The following is a 17,500-nucleotide window of genomic DNA, read 5'->3' on the forward strand; positions in this document are numbered from 1 at the left end:
TGTTGATGAGGACGGGCTGGTGTTGATGAGGACGGTCTGGTGTTGATGAGGACGGGCTGGTGTTGATGAGGACGGTCTGGTGTTGATGAGGACGGTCTGGTGTTGATGAGGACGGTCTGGTGTTGATGAGGACGGCCTGGTGTTGATGAGGACGGGCTGGTGTTGATGAGGACGGCCTGGTGTTGATGAGGACGGGCTGGTGTTGATGAGGACGGGTTGGTGTTGATGAGGACGGGCTGGTGTTGATGAGGACGGCCTGGTGTTGATGAGGACGGGCTGGTGTTGATGAGGACGGGTTGGTGTTGATGAGGACGGGCTGGTGTTGATGAGGACGGGCTGGTGTTGATGAGGACGGCCTGGTGTTGATGAGGATGGGCTGGTGTTGATGAGGACGGGCTGGTGTTGATGAGGACGGGCTGGTGTTGATGAGGACGGGCTGGTGTTGATGAGGACGGGCTGGTGTTGATGAGGACGGTCTGGTGTTGATGAGGACGGGCTGGTGTTGATGAGGACGGTCTGGTGTTGATGAGGACGGGCTGGTGTTGATGAGGACGGGTTGGTGTTGATGAGGACGGGCTGGTGTTGATGAGGACGGGCTGGTGTTGATGAGGACGGTCTGGTGTTGATGAGGACGGGCTGGTGTTGATGAGGACGGTCTGTGTTGATGAGGACGGGCTGGTGTTGATGAGGACGGGCTGGTGTTGATGAGGACGGGTTGGTGTTGATGAGGATGAGTGGCGCTGCCCAATATTGTCACTATGGCGGTGTGTCCACTCACAGGATGAGTGGCGCTGCCCAATACTGTCACTATGGCGGTGTGTTCACTCACAGGATGAGTGGCGCTGCCCAATACTGTCACTATGGCGGTGTGTCCACTCACAGGATGAGTGGCGCTGCCCAATACTGTCACTATGGCGGTGTGTCCTCTCACAAGATGAGTGGCGCTGCCCAATACTGTCACTATGGCGGTGTGTCCACTCACAGGATGAGTGGCGCTGCCCAATACTGTCACTATGGCGGTGTGTTCACTCACAGGATGAGTGGCGCTGCCCAATACTGTCACTATGGCGGTGTGTCCACTCACAGGATGAGTGGCGCTGCCCAATACTGTCACTATGGCGGTGTGTCCACTCACAGGATGAGTGGCGCTGTCCAATACTGTCACTATGGCGGTGTGTCCACTCACAGGATGAGTGGCGCTGCCCAATACTGTCACTATGGCGGTGTGTCCACTCACAGGATGAGTGGCGCTGCCCAATACTGTCACTATGGCGGTGTGTCCACTCACAGGATGAGTGGCGCTGCCCAATACTGTCACTATGGCGGTGTGTCCACTCACAGGATGAGTGGCGCTGCCCAATAAACTCGCCCCTCGGGGCAAAATTGAAAAAATTGAAAAAATTTCGTCTATTTTCACTCTCGTCACTCAAGTAGTTGATGAGTGACACGTTGCCTCTTGTTTACAAAACACAGTTGTCAAGGTCAATGTGTTTACAAATACGACATGTTAAATGAATCAGGCGATATTGGCATGACCCTGACTGTGGGCTGACTCACGCATCGTCCCCCTAACGCCTCTGCCAACTATACGGGCTCGCCATAGCCCGTGCTACTTTTGAACTTTATGTTCCAGGTGGCGAATCTTTAACAACAGCCTGGAGAGTTTGCATCTTGCGCATGACAATGATGTCATTTTGTTCTGATGTATCTCCGTGACGTCAACTACATCAACCATGCTTCCAGCAGTAGCAATGTGTATACTTTAAGCACAAACACACACACACACACACACACACACACACACACACACACACAGGAATCTGTACACCTGGCTCTCGGGAATCTGTACACCTGTTGATTGACGGCTGAGAGGCGGAACCAAAGAGCCAGAGCTCAACCCCCGCAAACACAACTAGGTGAGCACACACACACTCAAAATATTACCGATCAATCTGGTTAATAAAAAAATACACCATATATAAAAAAAATTAAAGTTACAACCACGATATTATTATTAGCAGTTCTCAATGGTGTTAAAACACTAACAACTAAACAGTGAACACAAACAACAGACAATCCCTCTTACAACATCAACAGCAACAGATCGTTTAACAAACTATGTTCAAACAGCAAAGAAAGTTTGCCAATAAAACTGTGTTTAGTCAACAAACTCTACCTTTTTAGCAGGAGGAGCGGGCCATCCAATTGATGGATGAAGATTAAGCCACCCAAAAGGGTGGCACGGGCATGAATAGCCCGTAAGTGGTGGCCCTTTTGAGCCATTACCAGTATCAAGAGCTGATACTGGAGATCTGTGGCGGTGCGACTGCTACCCTGCGTGACGGGAGATGTCTCACCCGTCTGGGTGGTAAGGTGTACACGGATGAAGGCAGCGTTGGTATGGCACTGACGGATGAGTAATGCGGGGGTAGGGAAGTGCCAGTGAAGGGTGCCGCTTCAGCGTGCCACAATGAGGTGCCAATCGTCACCTAAAACAGGATGTGACACACAAGGCATCCTGGTGACGGGGCGGAAATGTCGGTACATGGGTGACAGCTACTTCTCTCTCTCTACACGGGTGACAAGATGGGTGACAGCTACTTCTCTCTCCCTACACGGGTGACAAGATGGGTGACAGCTACTTCTCTCTCTCTACACGGGTGACAAGATGGGTGACAGCTACTTCTCTCTCTCCCTACACGGGTGACAAGATGGGTGACAGCTACTTCTCTCTCCCTACACGGGTGACAAGATGGGTGACAGCTACTTCTCTCTCTCTACACGGGTGACAAGATGGGTGACAGCTACTTCTCTCTCCCTACACGGGTGACAAGATGGGTGACAGCTACTTCTCTCTCTCTACACGGGTGACAAGATGGGTGACAGCTACTTCTCTCTCTCCCTACACGGGTGACAAGATGGGTGACAGCTACTTCTCTCTCCCTACACGGGTGACAAGACGGATGACAGCTCCCCCTTCCCTTACCCGTGTGACAAGACGGATGACAGCTACTTCTCTCTCTCTACACGGGTGACAGACGGATGACAGCTCCCCCTCCCCCTACCCGTGTGACAGACGGATGACAGCGGATGACAGCTCCCCCTCCCCCTACCCGGATGACAGCTCCCCCCCCTACCCAGGTGACAAGACGGATGACAGCTCCCCCTCTCCCTACCCAGGTGACAAGACGGATGACAGCTCCCCCTCCCCCTACCCGGGTGACAGACGGATGACAGTAGACCTTCCTTCACTACTAATCCTGTCCACCACCGTCTAATATGTTCCTCTTTTACGGTCATATTATCTCGTGACTCCGAGAATCAATATTCCCGACGGCTCGGTCTCTCACCACACCTGACTGACGGTCAGATCAACCAGGCTGTTAGACGGGACGCTACTGCCATTCACAGCCCGGTTGATCAGGTATCATTCGGAGGTGTTCATTAAAAATATTTCTTTCAAGCGCTACAAACATGTCTTTTCCCATCAAAATATATCTCTGATTAGTTCAAACTTGTTCAGAATCGTGCTATAGTTTACCCCTGCTGCTATCACCCTGATGCTATCATCACCCGTCAACTGGATATCATCAACTCCACCCACCATGTCCTCAATATTCTGCTCGAATGAGTCAAACTTTCTACAAAAAAAAACTACTCCGCCGAACTCTCAAACTTTCTAAAACTTTTCCAATCGTGTTTCTTCAAACTTTCTCACCATCACTTTTGAGGTGATTCATGTGAGCGTTGAGCGCAAGGCGTTGAGCGCAAGGCGTTGAGCGCAAGGCGTTGAGCGCAAGGCGTTGAGCGCAAGGCGTTGAGCGCAAGGCGTTGAGCGCCACTTAGGCTTTTGAGACATTCTTATATATATATATGACTTTGTCTTTGTTTATATATATATGACATATATATATGACTTTGGAGCCGGTCGGCCGAGCGGACAGCACGCTGTACTTGTGATCCTGTGGTCTTGGGTTCGATCCCAGGCGCCGGCGAGAAACAATGGGCAGAGTTTCTTTCACTCTATGCCCCCTGTTACCTAGCAGTAAAATAGGTACCTGGGTGTTAGTCAGCTGTCACGGGCTGCTTCCTGGGGGTGGAGGCCTGGTCGAGGGCCGGAGCCGCGGGGACACTGAAAGCCCCAAATTCATCTCAAGATAACCTGAAGATTGTGGGAACAATCAACGCCATAAGGGTCAAAGTCTGGACAATCAGTGTCAAAATAATGCAGAAACAATTAAACGCGAGAACAATCTATGAATTAACAATCAAATTCGTTATTCATTCTGACATTGCATGGATAATCTTAGCAAAAACAATCTCAACAATCTACGTTCAAGCCTTCTACGTAAATCCGGCCAAATCCGACAATCCGGATCTACGGACAATCAATCAATCAATACGGACAATCTACGACAATCCGGATCTACGGACAATCAATCAATCAATACGGACAATCTACGACAATCCGGATCTACGGACAATCTACGACAATCCGGATCTACGGACAATCAATCAATCAATACGGACAATCTACGACAATCCGGATCTACGGACAATCAATCAATCAATACGGACAATCTACGACAATCCGGATCTACGGACAATCAATCAATCAATACGGACAATCTACGACAATCCGGATCTACGGACAATCAATCAATCAATACGGACAATCTACGACAATCCGGATCTACGGACAATCAATCAATCAATACGGACAATCTACGACAATCCGGATCTACGGACAATCAATCAATCAATACGGACAATGTACAACAATCCGGATCTACGGACAATCAATCAATCAATACGGACAATCTACAACAATCCGGCCGAAGACCAGGAGGATCTAGTCAAATATCCACACACCTAGGTAGATAAACATCCACCATTGGTGATTGACCTTGAGGCGTAATTAAAGCTGCATTTCCAACGGCAAGTGAACGGCTAACGGTGAACGGCTAACGCTGAACGGCTAACGCTGAACGGCTAACGCTGAACGGCGTTCTAACAACGAGCGTTCAAACGGTCAAACAACCTAAGAGATGGCACGGTAGATAATTATCAAGAGAAATCACTAAGCAATTACGACTACGTAGCACTTGGAAGGGATAGGACGGACGGGGAGGAACAGTGCCCAAGCACTTGATGGACCCTCGGGGATCGAACACGGACCAGCATGAGGCGAGGACGTCCCTCCAGACCCATACGGGTATCAAGTACCTGGAGGTTTTGAATTCACTTTATTACCTCTCGTGTTCTTGAAGATGAAGAAGGGGAACCTTACGGGCTATTCATGCCCGTGCCACCTTTTGGCTGGTGTAATCTTCATCAATGAGGATCTTATCTTGAGGTTATCTTGAGATGATTTCGGGGCTTTAGTGTCCCCGCGGCCCGGTCCTCGACCAGGCCTCCACCCCCAGGAAGCAGCCCGTGACAGCTGACTAACACCCAGGTACCTATTTTACTGCTAGGTAACAGGGGCATAGGATGGAAGAAACTCTGCCCATTGTTTCTCACCGGCGCCTGGGATCGAACCCAGGACCACAGGATCACGAGTCCAGCGTGCTGTCCGCTCGGCCGACCGGCTCCCATCTCCCATGCCTCTCAAAGTGTTCAAGAGAAAACTTGATTAACACCAACCTTGCCTTGCGATGATTCCGGGGCATAGCGTTTTCCAGGCCCGGTCCCCGACCAGGTCTCCTGGTTACTGAACTGGACAACCAGGCTGTTTGACGCGGCTGCTCGCAGCCTGACGTATGAATCACAGCTTGGTTGATCAGGTATCCTTTGGGGGGTGTTTTGATGTCTCCTTTGGAGGTATCACCTCCAAAAAGGATACCTGATCAACCAGGCTGTGAGCAGCCGCGTCTCACAGCCTGGTTGATCAGACCACCAACCAGGAGGCCTGGTCAGAGATCGGGCCGTGGGGGATATTGATCCCCGGAATCAACACAAGGTAAGCGCATGGTGTGTGTGTGTGTGTGTGTGTGTGCTCACCTAGTTGTGCCTCACCTAATAGTACTAGGGGTCCGGGGATCGATCCCCGACAGAGGCGGAAACAAATTTGGTAGCGTTTCTTTCACCCTGATGCCCCTGGTCCCCCCCAACACTGTCCTCACACTGATTGATTGATTGATAAAGATTAAGCCACTCAAGAGGTGGCACGGGCATGAATAGCCCGTAAGTGGAGTCCTCACACCCCTGGTACACCCCTAACAAAACCTCTAAACACCCCCCCCCAATCACCCCATATCCCTCCCCCTAATTTCCCCCATCCCCCCCCCAAAAGCCCACCAGAAGGGACAGGAATGAGTGACCTTCAGAGCTGATCGTCTCAACCTTCTGTCTTCAGGACACTCACCCACACCCACACTGGCCCACTCCCACTAGCATTATCCCACCCTAATCCCACACCCATCTACACCCACACCCTCCCACACCCGCCCACACCCACCCACACCCACACTGGCCCACTCCCACTAGCATTATCCCATCCTAATCCCACACCCATCTACACCCACACCCTCCCACACCCGCCCACACCCACCCACACCCACACTGGCCCACACCCACTAGCATTATCCCATCCTAATCCCACACCCATCTACACCCACACCCGCCCACACCCACCCACACCCACCCACACTGGCCCACACCCACTAGCAGTATCCCATCCTAATCCCACACCCATCTACACCCACACCCTCCCACACCCGCCCACACCCACCCACACCCACACTGGCCCACACCCACTAGCATTATCCCATCCTAATCCCACACCCATCTACACCCACACCCGCCCACACCCACTAGCATTATCCCATCCTAATCCCACACCCATCTACACCCACAGTAATTTTATAACATACAAAACCCGCCCTTTTAAGAAGGCAAATGCTAGGTAGACCTACGTAGAAATAACTAATTACCAGAAGGAAGACTTTGATGGGTGTGCTTGATCAACCAGTTTGTTTTGGCTTGCAGGCGGCGTACAACAACAACAGCTTGGTTGGTAAAAATGAGCGTCAGCCAGGAGGCCTGGCCAGGAACCGGGCCTCGGGGGACATTGACCCTCGGAAACACCTCAAGGTAAACTGAAGGTAAACGGCCTGCAGATTCATCTACACCCACTTGGTCTACCACGACCTTCACTCCCATGTTACCCCCCCCCATGCTTTGTCCACACACTCACACACACACTCACCACACGCACACACTCACACACACACTCTACTCACTCACACCCACCACACACCCACTACACACTCACCACACGCACACACTCACACACACACTCTAATCACTCTCACCCACCACACACCCACTACACACTACTCACTCACACCCACCACACACTCACACCCACCACACACTCACACACACACACTACACACACGCACCACACACACTCATCTCACCATCTCATTATTCACCATATCGATGGTGAGCTATGGGGCTCACCTTCGCATTATTCTCAATGAATTATCCTCTCATTCTCATATATCATCTTCAGCACCAGCAGCAGTAGAGGCAGCAGCAGAGACAGCAGCAGAGGCAGCAGCAGAGACAGCAGCAGAGGCAGCAGCAGAGGCAGCAGCAGCAGTAGAGGCACCAGCAGAGGCAGCAGCAGAGGCAGCAGTAGCAGCACCACCACCACCAGCAACAGCAGCACCAGCAGAGGCACCAGCAGCAGCAGCAGTAGCAGCAGGAGGGGGGCTGAGACCTCTCCCTTTAGGGCAGCGTGGGGTCAAGGGATGAATTATCAATACTCATCATCATCAGCATCACCCCTCCCTTCCTCTCCCTTAGTCTTACCCCTTTCCCTCAGTCTTCCCCCTTCCCTCATACACCATGCTATGGGCCTGATAGCTGAGTAGACAGTGCTCCGGACTCGTAATCCTAGGGTCCGGGGTCCCATCCCCGTATATATATATATATATATATATATATATATATATATATATATATATATATATATATATATATATCTGCCAGCATCTGTCGCTCTCATCCCAAGTCTCTGCCAGTTAGCATCATCATCTCAGGGGTCTCGAGTGATCTCAGAATGGGATGGGATGCTGGGAGAGGAGGGAGAGGAGGAGGGGGAAGGTGGGAGAGGAAGACGAAGAGGAGATGCAGAAAGAGGAGGAAGAGGGGGTAAGAGCAGGAAGGAGTAGTCAATATTTGCAGAAATTCACGACATTTCCGCCATATCTTGGCAAGACTTATTACATCTGAAGCAGCCATTAAGTAGAACTGCCTCCCTACACCACGGGGAGGGGGGTGAGGTGACACCATGGGGTGGGGGGGTGACACCATGGGTGGGGGGGTGACACCATGGGGTGGGGGGGGGGTGACACCATGGGGTGGGGGGGTGACACCATGGGGTGGGGGGGGGTGACACCATGGGGTGGGGGGGTGACACCATGGGTGGGGGGGTGACACCATGGGGTGGGGGGGGGTGACACCATGGGGTGGGTGGGGGTTGGTGAGGGACACAGATAGCACAGGAGTGAAGCAGGATTAGTGGGGGGGAGGCCACACACCTGAGAAGGTGAGATAGAGGGGGGTCAGGGGGACCCTGAGATGGGGGTAGAGGGGGAGGGAGGGGGGGTGGAGAGGGAGGGGGGGGAGGGTAGAAGATGAGTGTTCTCAAGGCCAGGAGGAGGAGAGGAGAGGTGCAGCCAGGCCGGAAGTGTAGCTGGTAAGGCGGTTAATGCCGCCTCTTCTGCCCCTGTCTCCTCCACACACACACACACACACACACACACACACACACACACACACACACAGCGCGGAGACGGTAGGGGACACACACGATTAGTGAGGTCCGCGGAAATTCGTCAATTTCTCGGGACATTGAAGGAGTATAGAGGCTAGATCATAGTATTTGGCCTCTCGCAGTGTGTAGCTAGCAGGGTGCAACATAGCATAGTCATATCGCTAGTGATAGTGCGAAGATTTGGCGAAGAAACCAAAAGTGGAGCTAGGGCACCACCGGTGCATGTAAGTGTGTGACCTGACCGGGTGGGACGACCCGCCGTGGAGCTACCTGATTGTGCTGTTGAGTGGTGACTGTGATCAGTGGTACAGTGAATTAGTGAACTGTCACATAACGATACAGTGACTGACTCCAGAGCTTTGTGTTGAAAGAGAAGAACGACCTCATCAATCTACCAGCACTTAGTGAATCACCTAGTGGGAGACAACGACGGATAACCATCGGCATCATACATCGCTCATCTGGTTGTGTGAGCGGGAGGCAGACTGGTATGTACCCCTCTCTGGTCAATTAATCAGGTGTACAGATTGAGGTAAAAGATTATCAAAGTCTCGTCCAGGATATCATATATATTTAAAAATCTCAGAGTGGCTCATTTAGGCAGAGGTAACGCATAAGGGATATCTTGACACATACACGCACACAAGTGTGCACACGCTAAAACAGACACACACACACACGGGCACACACACACACACACACAATTGTCCAGTCAGGGGAAAAGGCATTAACACTTGGGATAGGACCTTACTATCCCCCCCCCCCATCGGACCTGACCTGACTTAGTCGCCATCTCCGCCCCCCCCCCACCCCCAGTCCCCCGCATCGCCCATACACACACACCCTCCCCTCCCCACTCTCCCTCTCTCCCACTCCCTCTCTCCCTCTCCCACTATCTCTCTCCTGCTCTCTCTCTCCTGCTCTCTCTCTCCTGCTCTCTCTCTCCTGCTCTCTCTCTCTCTCTCTCTCTCTCTCTCTCTCTCTCTCTCTCTCTCTCTCTCTCTCTCTCTCTCTCTCTCTCTCTCTCTCTCTCTCTCTCCCTCCCTCCCCCTCTCCCTCCCTCTCTTTCCTTCCCCCTCCCTCTCTTTCCTTCCCCCTCCCTCCCCTCTCCCTCCCTCTCTTTCCTTCCCCCTCCCTCTCTGCCCACACACACACACACACACACACACACCTCCCCCCCCTCTCTCCCTCACCCGCTCTCTCCCTCACCCGCTCTCTCCCTCACCCACTCTCTCCCTCACCCACTCTCTCCCTCTCCTCTCTCTCCTCCCGCCTCTCTCTCCATCTCCCCCCCCCTCCCCTTCTACTTTCTTCTCACTTCAGTGGAAGGGTCGGATCCCCCCCCACCCACCCATTTATCTCTCCCTTTATCACTCCCTTTCTCTCTCTCTCTTTCTCTCTCTCTTCCTCTCTCTCTCTCTCTCTCCCTCCCCCATCCCAACAGGGTCAAGCATGGCAGCCAGAGGTCCCAGGGGAACAGGAAAGAGCCAAGGTGACGAGATGAAGGAAATGTTCGCCCAGTTTCTGGAGGACATCAAGAGTGAGATGCAAGAAATGATGCAGGAAATGAAGAACGAAATAAGCAACCTGAAAAGAGAGCTGACAGCAGCAAAGGAGGAGATTAGAGCCCTCAAAGAAAATGGTATCGAGGCTGAGAATCAGAAAACCACCCAGGGAGAAGGTGGTAATAGTTTTCTGGATGAGAATGCCACAATAAAAGCAACATTTGCGGAAATACTAAAAAAAAATAACTCTGAAGTAATGACTGCAGTGATGGAGGTGGCCATGAAAGCAGCCACCTCGCAGGAGGCGGCACGCTCCACTAGCCAACTGCTGGAAAGGAACAGATCAGTGGTTGCTGTGGGTATTAAGGAACAGGAAGGATCTAATAGGACAGAGTGGAGTGACAAGGACAAAGCAGCAGTGAATGAAGTACTAAAGGCACTAGACATGGAAGGGGCTGAGCATAGCATTGAGAAGGTTTTCAGGCTAGGCCGGTACAACAAAGACCGAGACCGAATGATAAAGATAGTGTTTGCAAACGAGAACACAAAGGAGAAGATCCTATCAAGGAAGAGCTCCCTGAAAAACGTGGGAAAATTAAAAAATGTATTCCTCCAAAGAGACATGACAAGGGAGGAGAGAGCCGTGGCGGCAGAAGCAAGGAAGAGGCGCAGGGCGAGAGGGGAAAACCAGGAAGTCACAGCTCCCAACCCAACACCCCCAGAGGCGAGGGGGGAACCCACAACCAGCTACCCAGTAACGCCAGAAGGGAGGACAACCCCGCCTCCCTCCTCTGCATAGAAAACCCCCCTACCCCAAACCCTCCCTGCCCCCACTCAAATGTTCAGCAAAATCTCCCTCCCCCCACACCCAATCCCCACCCTTCTACCCCTCCCCTCCTCCCGAGTCCTCCCTCCCCCCCTTTCCTTCCCGTCCTCCCTCCCCTTTCACCCCATACCCTCCCTGTCCCTCCCCCTTCACTGGATCCCCCGCACCTCATCCCAGTATCCACTGAGACCCTGTTATCCACCTCACAGGTCCTCACACCCATGGAACAGCCTCCCCCACCAGCAGAACACTCACCAAGGAGGCGATTTGAGAAGGGACAGAAGAAAGTGAGCCTCAAAGCGATGTACACAAACATAGATGGAATTACAAATAAAGCAAATGAGCTTGGAGAACTGGTACTAGAGGAAAACCCAGACATAATAGCCCTCACAGAAACAAAGATCACGAAAACGATAACAAATGCAGTGTTCCCACAGGACTATTATGTTATGAGGAAAGAGAGGGAAGGAAGAGGTGGGGGTGGTGTAGCTCTGCTGGTAAGACAAGGCTGGGATTTTGAGGAGATGGATATTCAGGGCTGTGAAGGTTTCAGTGACTACATAGCAGGTACTGTAACAAATGGAGGGAAAAAAATTATAATCGCAGTCATATATAATCCACCACCAAATGACAGAAGACCTAGACAGGAATATGATAGAAACAACATGGCCACCATTAACATAATAGAAAGAGCAGCTTCTGTTGCTAGCAGGAATGGATCTGGACTACTAATTATGGGAGACTTCAACCATGGGAAGATAGATTGGAAGAACAGAGACCCGCATGGAGGACCAGAAACATGGAGAGCTAAGCTGCTGGACGTGGCAACAAGAAACTTTCTAAGCCAGCACACCAAAGAACCAACAAGAATGAGAGGAGAAGATGAACCAGCAATGCTTGATTTGATATTTACCCTAAATGAATGGGATATAAGGGAAGTTAAGATGGAAGCGCCCTTGGGAATGAGTGACCACAGTGTATTGAACTTTGAGTACCTGGTAGAGCTAGGACTTATCTCCCCCCAAAAAGAACTAGGAATCAAAAGGCTGGCATACCGAAAGGGGAATTATGAACAGATGAGAAGTTTCCTAAGTGAAATACCTTGGGACACAGACCTCAGAGACAAGTCTGTACAGGGTATGATGGACTATGTTACCCAAAAGTGTCAGGAGGCAGTAAACAGGTTCATCCCGGCCCAAAGGGAAAAATCCGAGAAGCAACAGAAGAATCCATGGTATAATAGGGCATGTATGGAAGCGAAGAAACTGAACAAAAAGGCGTGGAGGAACTTCCGGAATAACAGAACACCAGAAAGCAGAGAGAGATACCAGAGAACCAGGAATGAGTACGTCAGGGTGAGAAGAGAAGCAGAGAAAAATTTTGAAAATGATATAGCAAACAAAGCCAAGACCGAACCAAAGCTACTCCACAGTCACATCAGAAGGAAAACAACAGTGAAAGAACAGGTATTGAAACTTAGAACAGGCGAGGACAGGTATACAGAGAATGACAGAGAGGTGTGTGAGGAACTCAACAAGAGGTTCCAGGAGGTCTTCACAATAGAACAGGGTGAGGTCACTGTGCTAGGAGAAAGGGAGGTAAACCAGGCAGCCTTGGAGGAGTTCGAAATTACGAGAGAGGAGGTCAAGAGACACCTGCTGGATCTGGATGTTAGAAAGGCTGTTGGTCCAGATGGGATCTCACCATGGGTACTGAAAGAGTGTGCAGAGGCACTTTGCCTGCCACTCTCCATAGTGTATAGTAAGTCACTAGAGACGGGAGACCTACCAGAAATATGGAAGACGGCGAATGTGGTCCCAATATACAAAAAGGGCGACAGACAAGAGGCACTGAACTACAGGCCAGTGTCCTTGACTTGTATACCATGCAAGGTGATGGAGAAGATCGTGAGAAAAAACCTGGTAACACATCTGGAGAGAAGGGACTTCGTGACAAATCGCCAACATGGATTCAGGGAGGGTAAATCTTGCCTTACAGGCTTGATAGAATTCTACGATCAGGTGACACAGATTAAGCAAGAAAGAGAGGGCTGGGCGGACTGCATTTTCTTGGATTGTCGGAAAGCCTTTGACACAGTACCGCATAAGAGGCTGGTACATAAGCTGGAGAGACAGGCAGGTGTAGCTGGTAAGGTGCTCCAGTGGATAAGGGAGTATCTAAGCAATAGGAAGCAGAGAGTTACGGTGAGGGGTGAGACCTCCGATTGGCGTGAAGTCACCAGTGGAGTCCCACAGGGCTCTGTACTCGGTCCTATCTTGTTTCTGATATATGTAAATGATCTCCCGGAGGGTATCGATTCATTTCTCTCAATGTTTGCGGACGATGCTAAAATTATGAGAAGGATTAAAACAGAAGAGGACTGTTTGAGGCTTCAAGAAGACCTAGACAAGCTGAAGGAATGGTCGAACAAATGGTTGTTAGAGTTTAACCCAACCAAATGTAATGTAATGAAGATAGGTGTAGGGAGCAGGAGGCCAGATACAAGGTATCATCTGGGAGAGGAAATTCTTCAGGAGTCAGAGAAGGAAAAAGACTTGGGGGTTGATATCACGCCAGACCTGTCTCCTGCAGCACATATCAAGCGGATAACATCAGCGGCATATGCCAGGCTGGCCAACATACGAACGGCATTCAGAAACTTGTGTAAAGAATCATTCAGAACTTTGTATACCACATATGTCAGGCCAATCCTGGAGTATGCAGCCCCAGCATGGAGTCCATATCTAGTCAAGGATAAGACTAAGCTGGAAAAGGTTCAAAGGTTTGCCACCAGACTAGTACCCGAGCTGAGAGGTATGAGCTACGAGGAGAGACTACGGGAATTAAACCTCACTTCGCTGGAAGACAGAAGAGTTAGGGGGGACATGATCACCACATTCAAGATTCTGAAGGGGATTGATAGGGTAGATAAAGACAGTCTATTTAACACAAGGGGCACACGTACTAGGGGACACAGGTGGAAACTGAGTGCCCAAATGAGCCACAGAGATATTAGAAAGAACTTTTTTAGTGTCAGAGTGGTTGACAAATGGAATGCATTAGGAAGTGATGTGGTGGAGGCTGACTCCATACACAGTTTCAAGTGTAGATATGACAGAGCCCGATAGGCTCAGGAATCTGTACACCTGTTGATTGACGGTTGAGAGGCGGGACCAAAGAGCCAGAGCTCAACCCCCGCAAACACAACTAGGTGAGTACAACTAGGTGAGTACACACACACACACACACACACACACACACACACACACACATAGAGGCTCTGGAACCTGTTCACCTGTTGATTGACAGTTGAGAGGCGGGACCAAAGAGCCAGAGCTCAACTCCCGCAAGCACAACTAGGTGAATACATACGAGGGGCCCTCACGGCTGAGTAGACAGCTCTCTGGGATCGTAGTCCTAAGGGCCCGGAGTTGATCCCCGGTAGAGGCAGAAACAAATGGGAAAAATTTCTTTCACCCTGATGTAACTGTTCACCTAGCAGTAAATAGCTTTAGACAGCTGCTCCGGGCTGCTTCCTGGGGATGTGTGTGTGTGTGTACTCACCTAATTGTGCTGGCGGGGATTGAGCTCTGGCTCTTTGGTCTCCTGGGTGTGTGTTAAAAAGAAAATATATGTAGTAGACATATTTGAGGAAACATTGATTAGTTCGAAAGGCGGGGCCCAAGAGCTAATAGCTCGATTCTGCAGACACAAATAGTAAATACACACACACATATCCTCTAATGCTGAGCGTCAGACCCCCCTCCCACTCCCCCACCAAGAGCCCAATCTCCCCCACCACCTCGTGAATGTGTAAGCTACTGCCCCCACACAAGAGGTGAATCTCCCCTGCCCAGCGCCACACCCTCCCCCCCCCCCCCACACGCAAAAACACACACACCTCGCTACCATTTCCCAAAGACACAACAGTTACAGCCCCGCTCCTGTGGCAGGTAAGTCCACAACGGGCTCACCATAGCCCGTGCTACTTTGGAAATTTGTTCCCAGTAGCTGAATCTTAAAACACACCACAACACTTCCCAAATTTCAGTACGCCCACACCGTGCCTCACAAACCTGCAGTACGCCCACACCGTGCCTCACAAACCTGCAGTACGCCCACACCGTGCCTCACAAACCTGCAGTACGCCCACACCGTGCCTCACAAACCTGCAGTACGCCCACACCGTGCCTCACAAACCTGCAGTACGCCCACACCGTGCCTCACAAACCTGCAGTACGCCCACACCGTGCCTCACAAACCTGCAGTACGCCCACACCGTGCCTCACAAACCTGCAGTGCGCCCACACCGTGCCTCACAAACCTGCAGTGCGCCCACACCGTGCCTCACAAACCTGCAGTACGCCCACACCGTGCCTCACAAACCTGCAGTACGCCCACACCGTGCCTCACAAACCTGCAGTACGCCCACACCGTGCCTCACAAACCTGCAGTACGCCCACACCGTGCCTCACAAACCTGCAGTACGCCCACACCGTGCCTCACAAACCTGCAGTACGCCCACACCGTGCCTCACAAACCTACAGTGCGCCCACACCGTGCCTCACAAACCTGCAGTACGCCCACACCGTGCCTCACAAACCTGCAGTACGCCCACACCGTGCCTCACAAACCTGCAGTACGCCCATACTGTGCCTCACAAACCTGCAGTACGCCCACACCGTGCCTCACAAACCTGCAGTGCGCCCACACCGTGCCTCACAAACCTGCAGTACGCCCACACCGTGCCTCACAAACCTGCAGTACGCCCACACCGTGCCTCACAAACCTGCAGTACGCCCACACCGTGCCTCACAAACCTGCAGTACGCCCACACCGTGCCTCACAAACCTGCAGTGCGCCCACACCGTGCCTCACAAACCTGCAGTGCGCCCACACCGTGCCTCACAAACCTGCAGTGCGCCCACACCGTGCCTCACAAACCTGCAGTACGCCCACACCGTGCCTCACAAACCTGCAGTACGCCCACACCGTGCCTCACAAACCTGCAGTGCGCCCACACCGTGCCTCACAAACCTGCAGTGCGCCCACACCGTGCCTCACAAACCTGCAGTACGCCCACACCGTGCCTCACAAACCTGCAGTACGCCCACACCGTGCCTCACAAACCTGCAGTACGCCCACACCGTGCCTCACAAACCTGCAGTACGCCCACACCGTGCCTCACAAACCTGCAGTACGCCCACACCGTGCCTCACAAACCTGCAGTACGCCCACACCGTGCCTCACAAACCTGCAGTACGCCCACACCGTGCCTCACAAACCTGCAGTACGCCCACACCGTGCCTCACAAACCTGCTAAGGATCCAGGAATCGCTGCTACGAGATATAAAAACAAATACTTCAGTATACCATTCATCCGCTTGCGAGAAAAAATTCACACATACATACATACATACATATATATACCCGTCCAGATGTGTGTGTGTACTCACCTAGTTGTACTCACCTAGTTGTGTTTGCGGGGGTTGAGCTCTGGCTCTTTGGTCCCGCCTCTCAACCGTCAATCAACAGGTGTACAGATTGCTGAGCCTATCGGGCTCTATCATATCTACACTTGAAACTGTGTATGGAGTCAGCCTCCACCACATCACCCCCTAATGCATTCCATTTGTCCACCACTCTGACACTAAAAAAGTTCTTTCTAATATCTCTGTGGCTCATTTGGGCACTCAGTTTCCACCTGTGTCCCCTAGTGCGTGTTCCCCTTGTGTTAAATAGACTGTCTTTATCTACCCTATCAATTCCCCTCAGAATCTTGAATACAGTAGGGGGAATCGCCGAAGGTTCACTACTTGAGCACAAGTCTCACAAGTCAAGCCTGGCCTCGGGCCGGGCTTGGGGAGTAGAAGAACTCCCAGAACCCCATCAAGCAGGTATATGTGGGCCTGTGGGCCGCTCCAAGCAACAGCCTGGTGGACCAAACTCTGACAAGTCAAGCCTGGCCTTCACAAGTCAAGCCTAGCCTCGGGCCGGGCTTGGGGAGTAGAAGAACTCCCAGAACCCCATCAACCAGGTATCAACCAGGTATCAACCAGGTATCAACCAGGTATCAACCAGGTATCAGACCCAGGGGTCGTTACGGGGAGAAATGGCTGACCAAACAAGGTCGTGCGGTCTCGGGTGAGTGTCCGGGAACTGACGCTATGTAGCGGCGAGTCCCTCCAATCAGTCCCTCTCCTCTGTACTAGTCACTCCCGTCTGGGTATACTGGTATACTTGTCACAGTATACGCTATACTTGTCTTTTCTGCCGTGGTACCGGAGCATGGTGCCGCCTAGGAGGGTCTCAAGATGTTAAGAAGGCCGCCAGGAGGCGATTGAATGACCTCAGACCCGAGACAGTTCACTGGCTCAACCT

General features: G+C 51.7%; 1 protein-coding gene across 1 annotated transcript; it reads left to right on the forward strand.

Moving 5' to 3' along the window:
* The first annotated feature begins 6,951 nt into the window (after positions 1-6,951).
* Positions 6,952-16,442, forward strand: LOC138359791 (uncharacterized protein DKFZp434B061-like). The gene is made up of 2 exons (XM_069319493.1): positions 6,952-7,095; positions 15,171-16,442. Exons 1-2 carry the CDS (start codon positions 6,952-6,954, stop codon positions 16,440-16,442), a joined length of 1,416 nt encoding a protein of 471 aa, XP_069175594.1.
* Positions 16,443-17,500: the final 1,058 nt, after the last annotated feature.

This window comes from Procambarus clarkii, chromosome 93 (genome assembly GCF_040958095.1).
Source record: "Procambarus clarkii isolate CNS0578487 chromosome 93, FALCON_Pclarkii_2.0, whole genome shotgun sequence".
Lineage (NCBI taxonomy): Eukaryota > Metazoa > Arthropoda > Malacostraca > Decapoda > Cambaridae > Procambarus > Procambarus clarkii.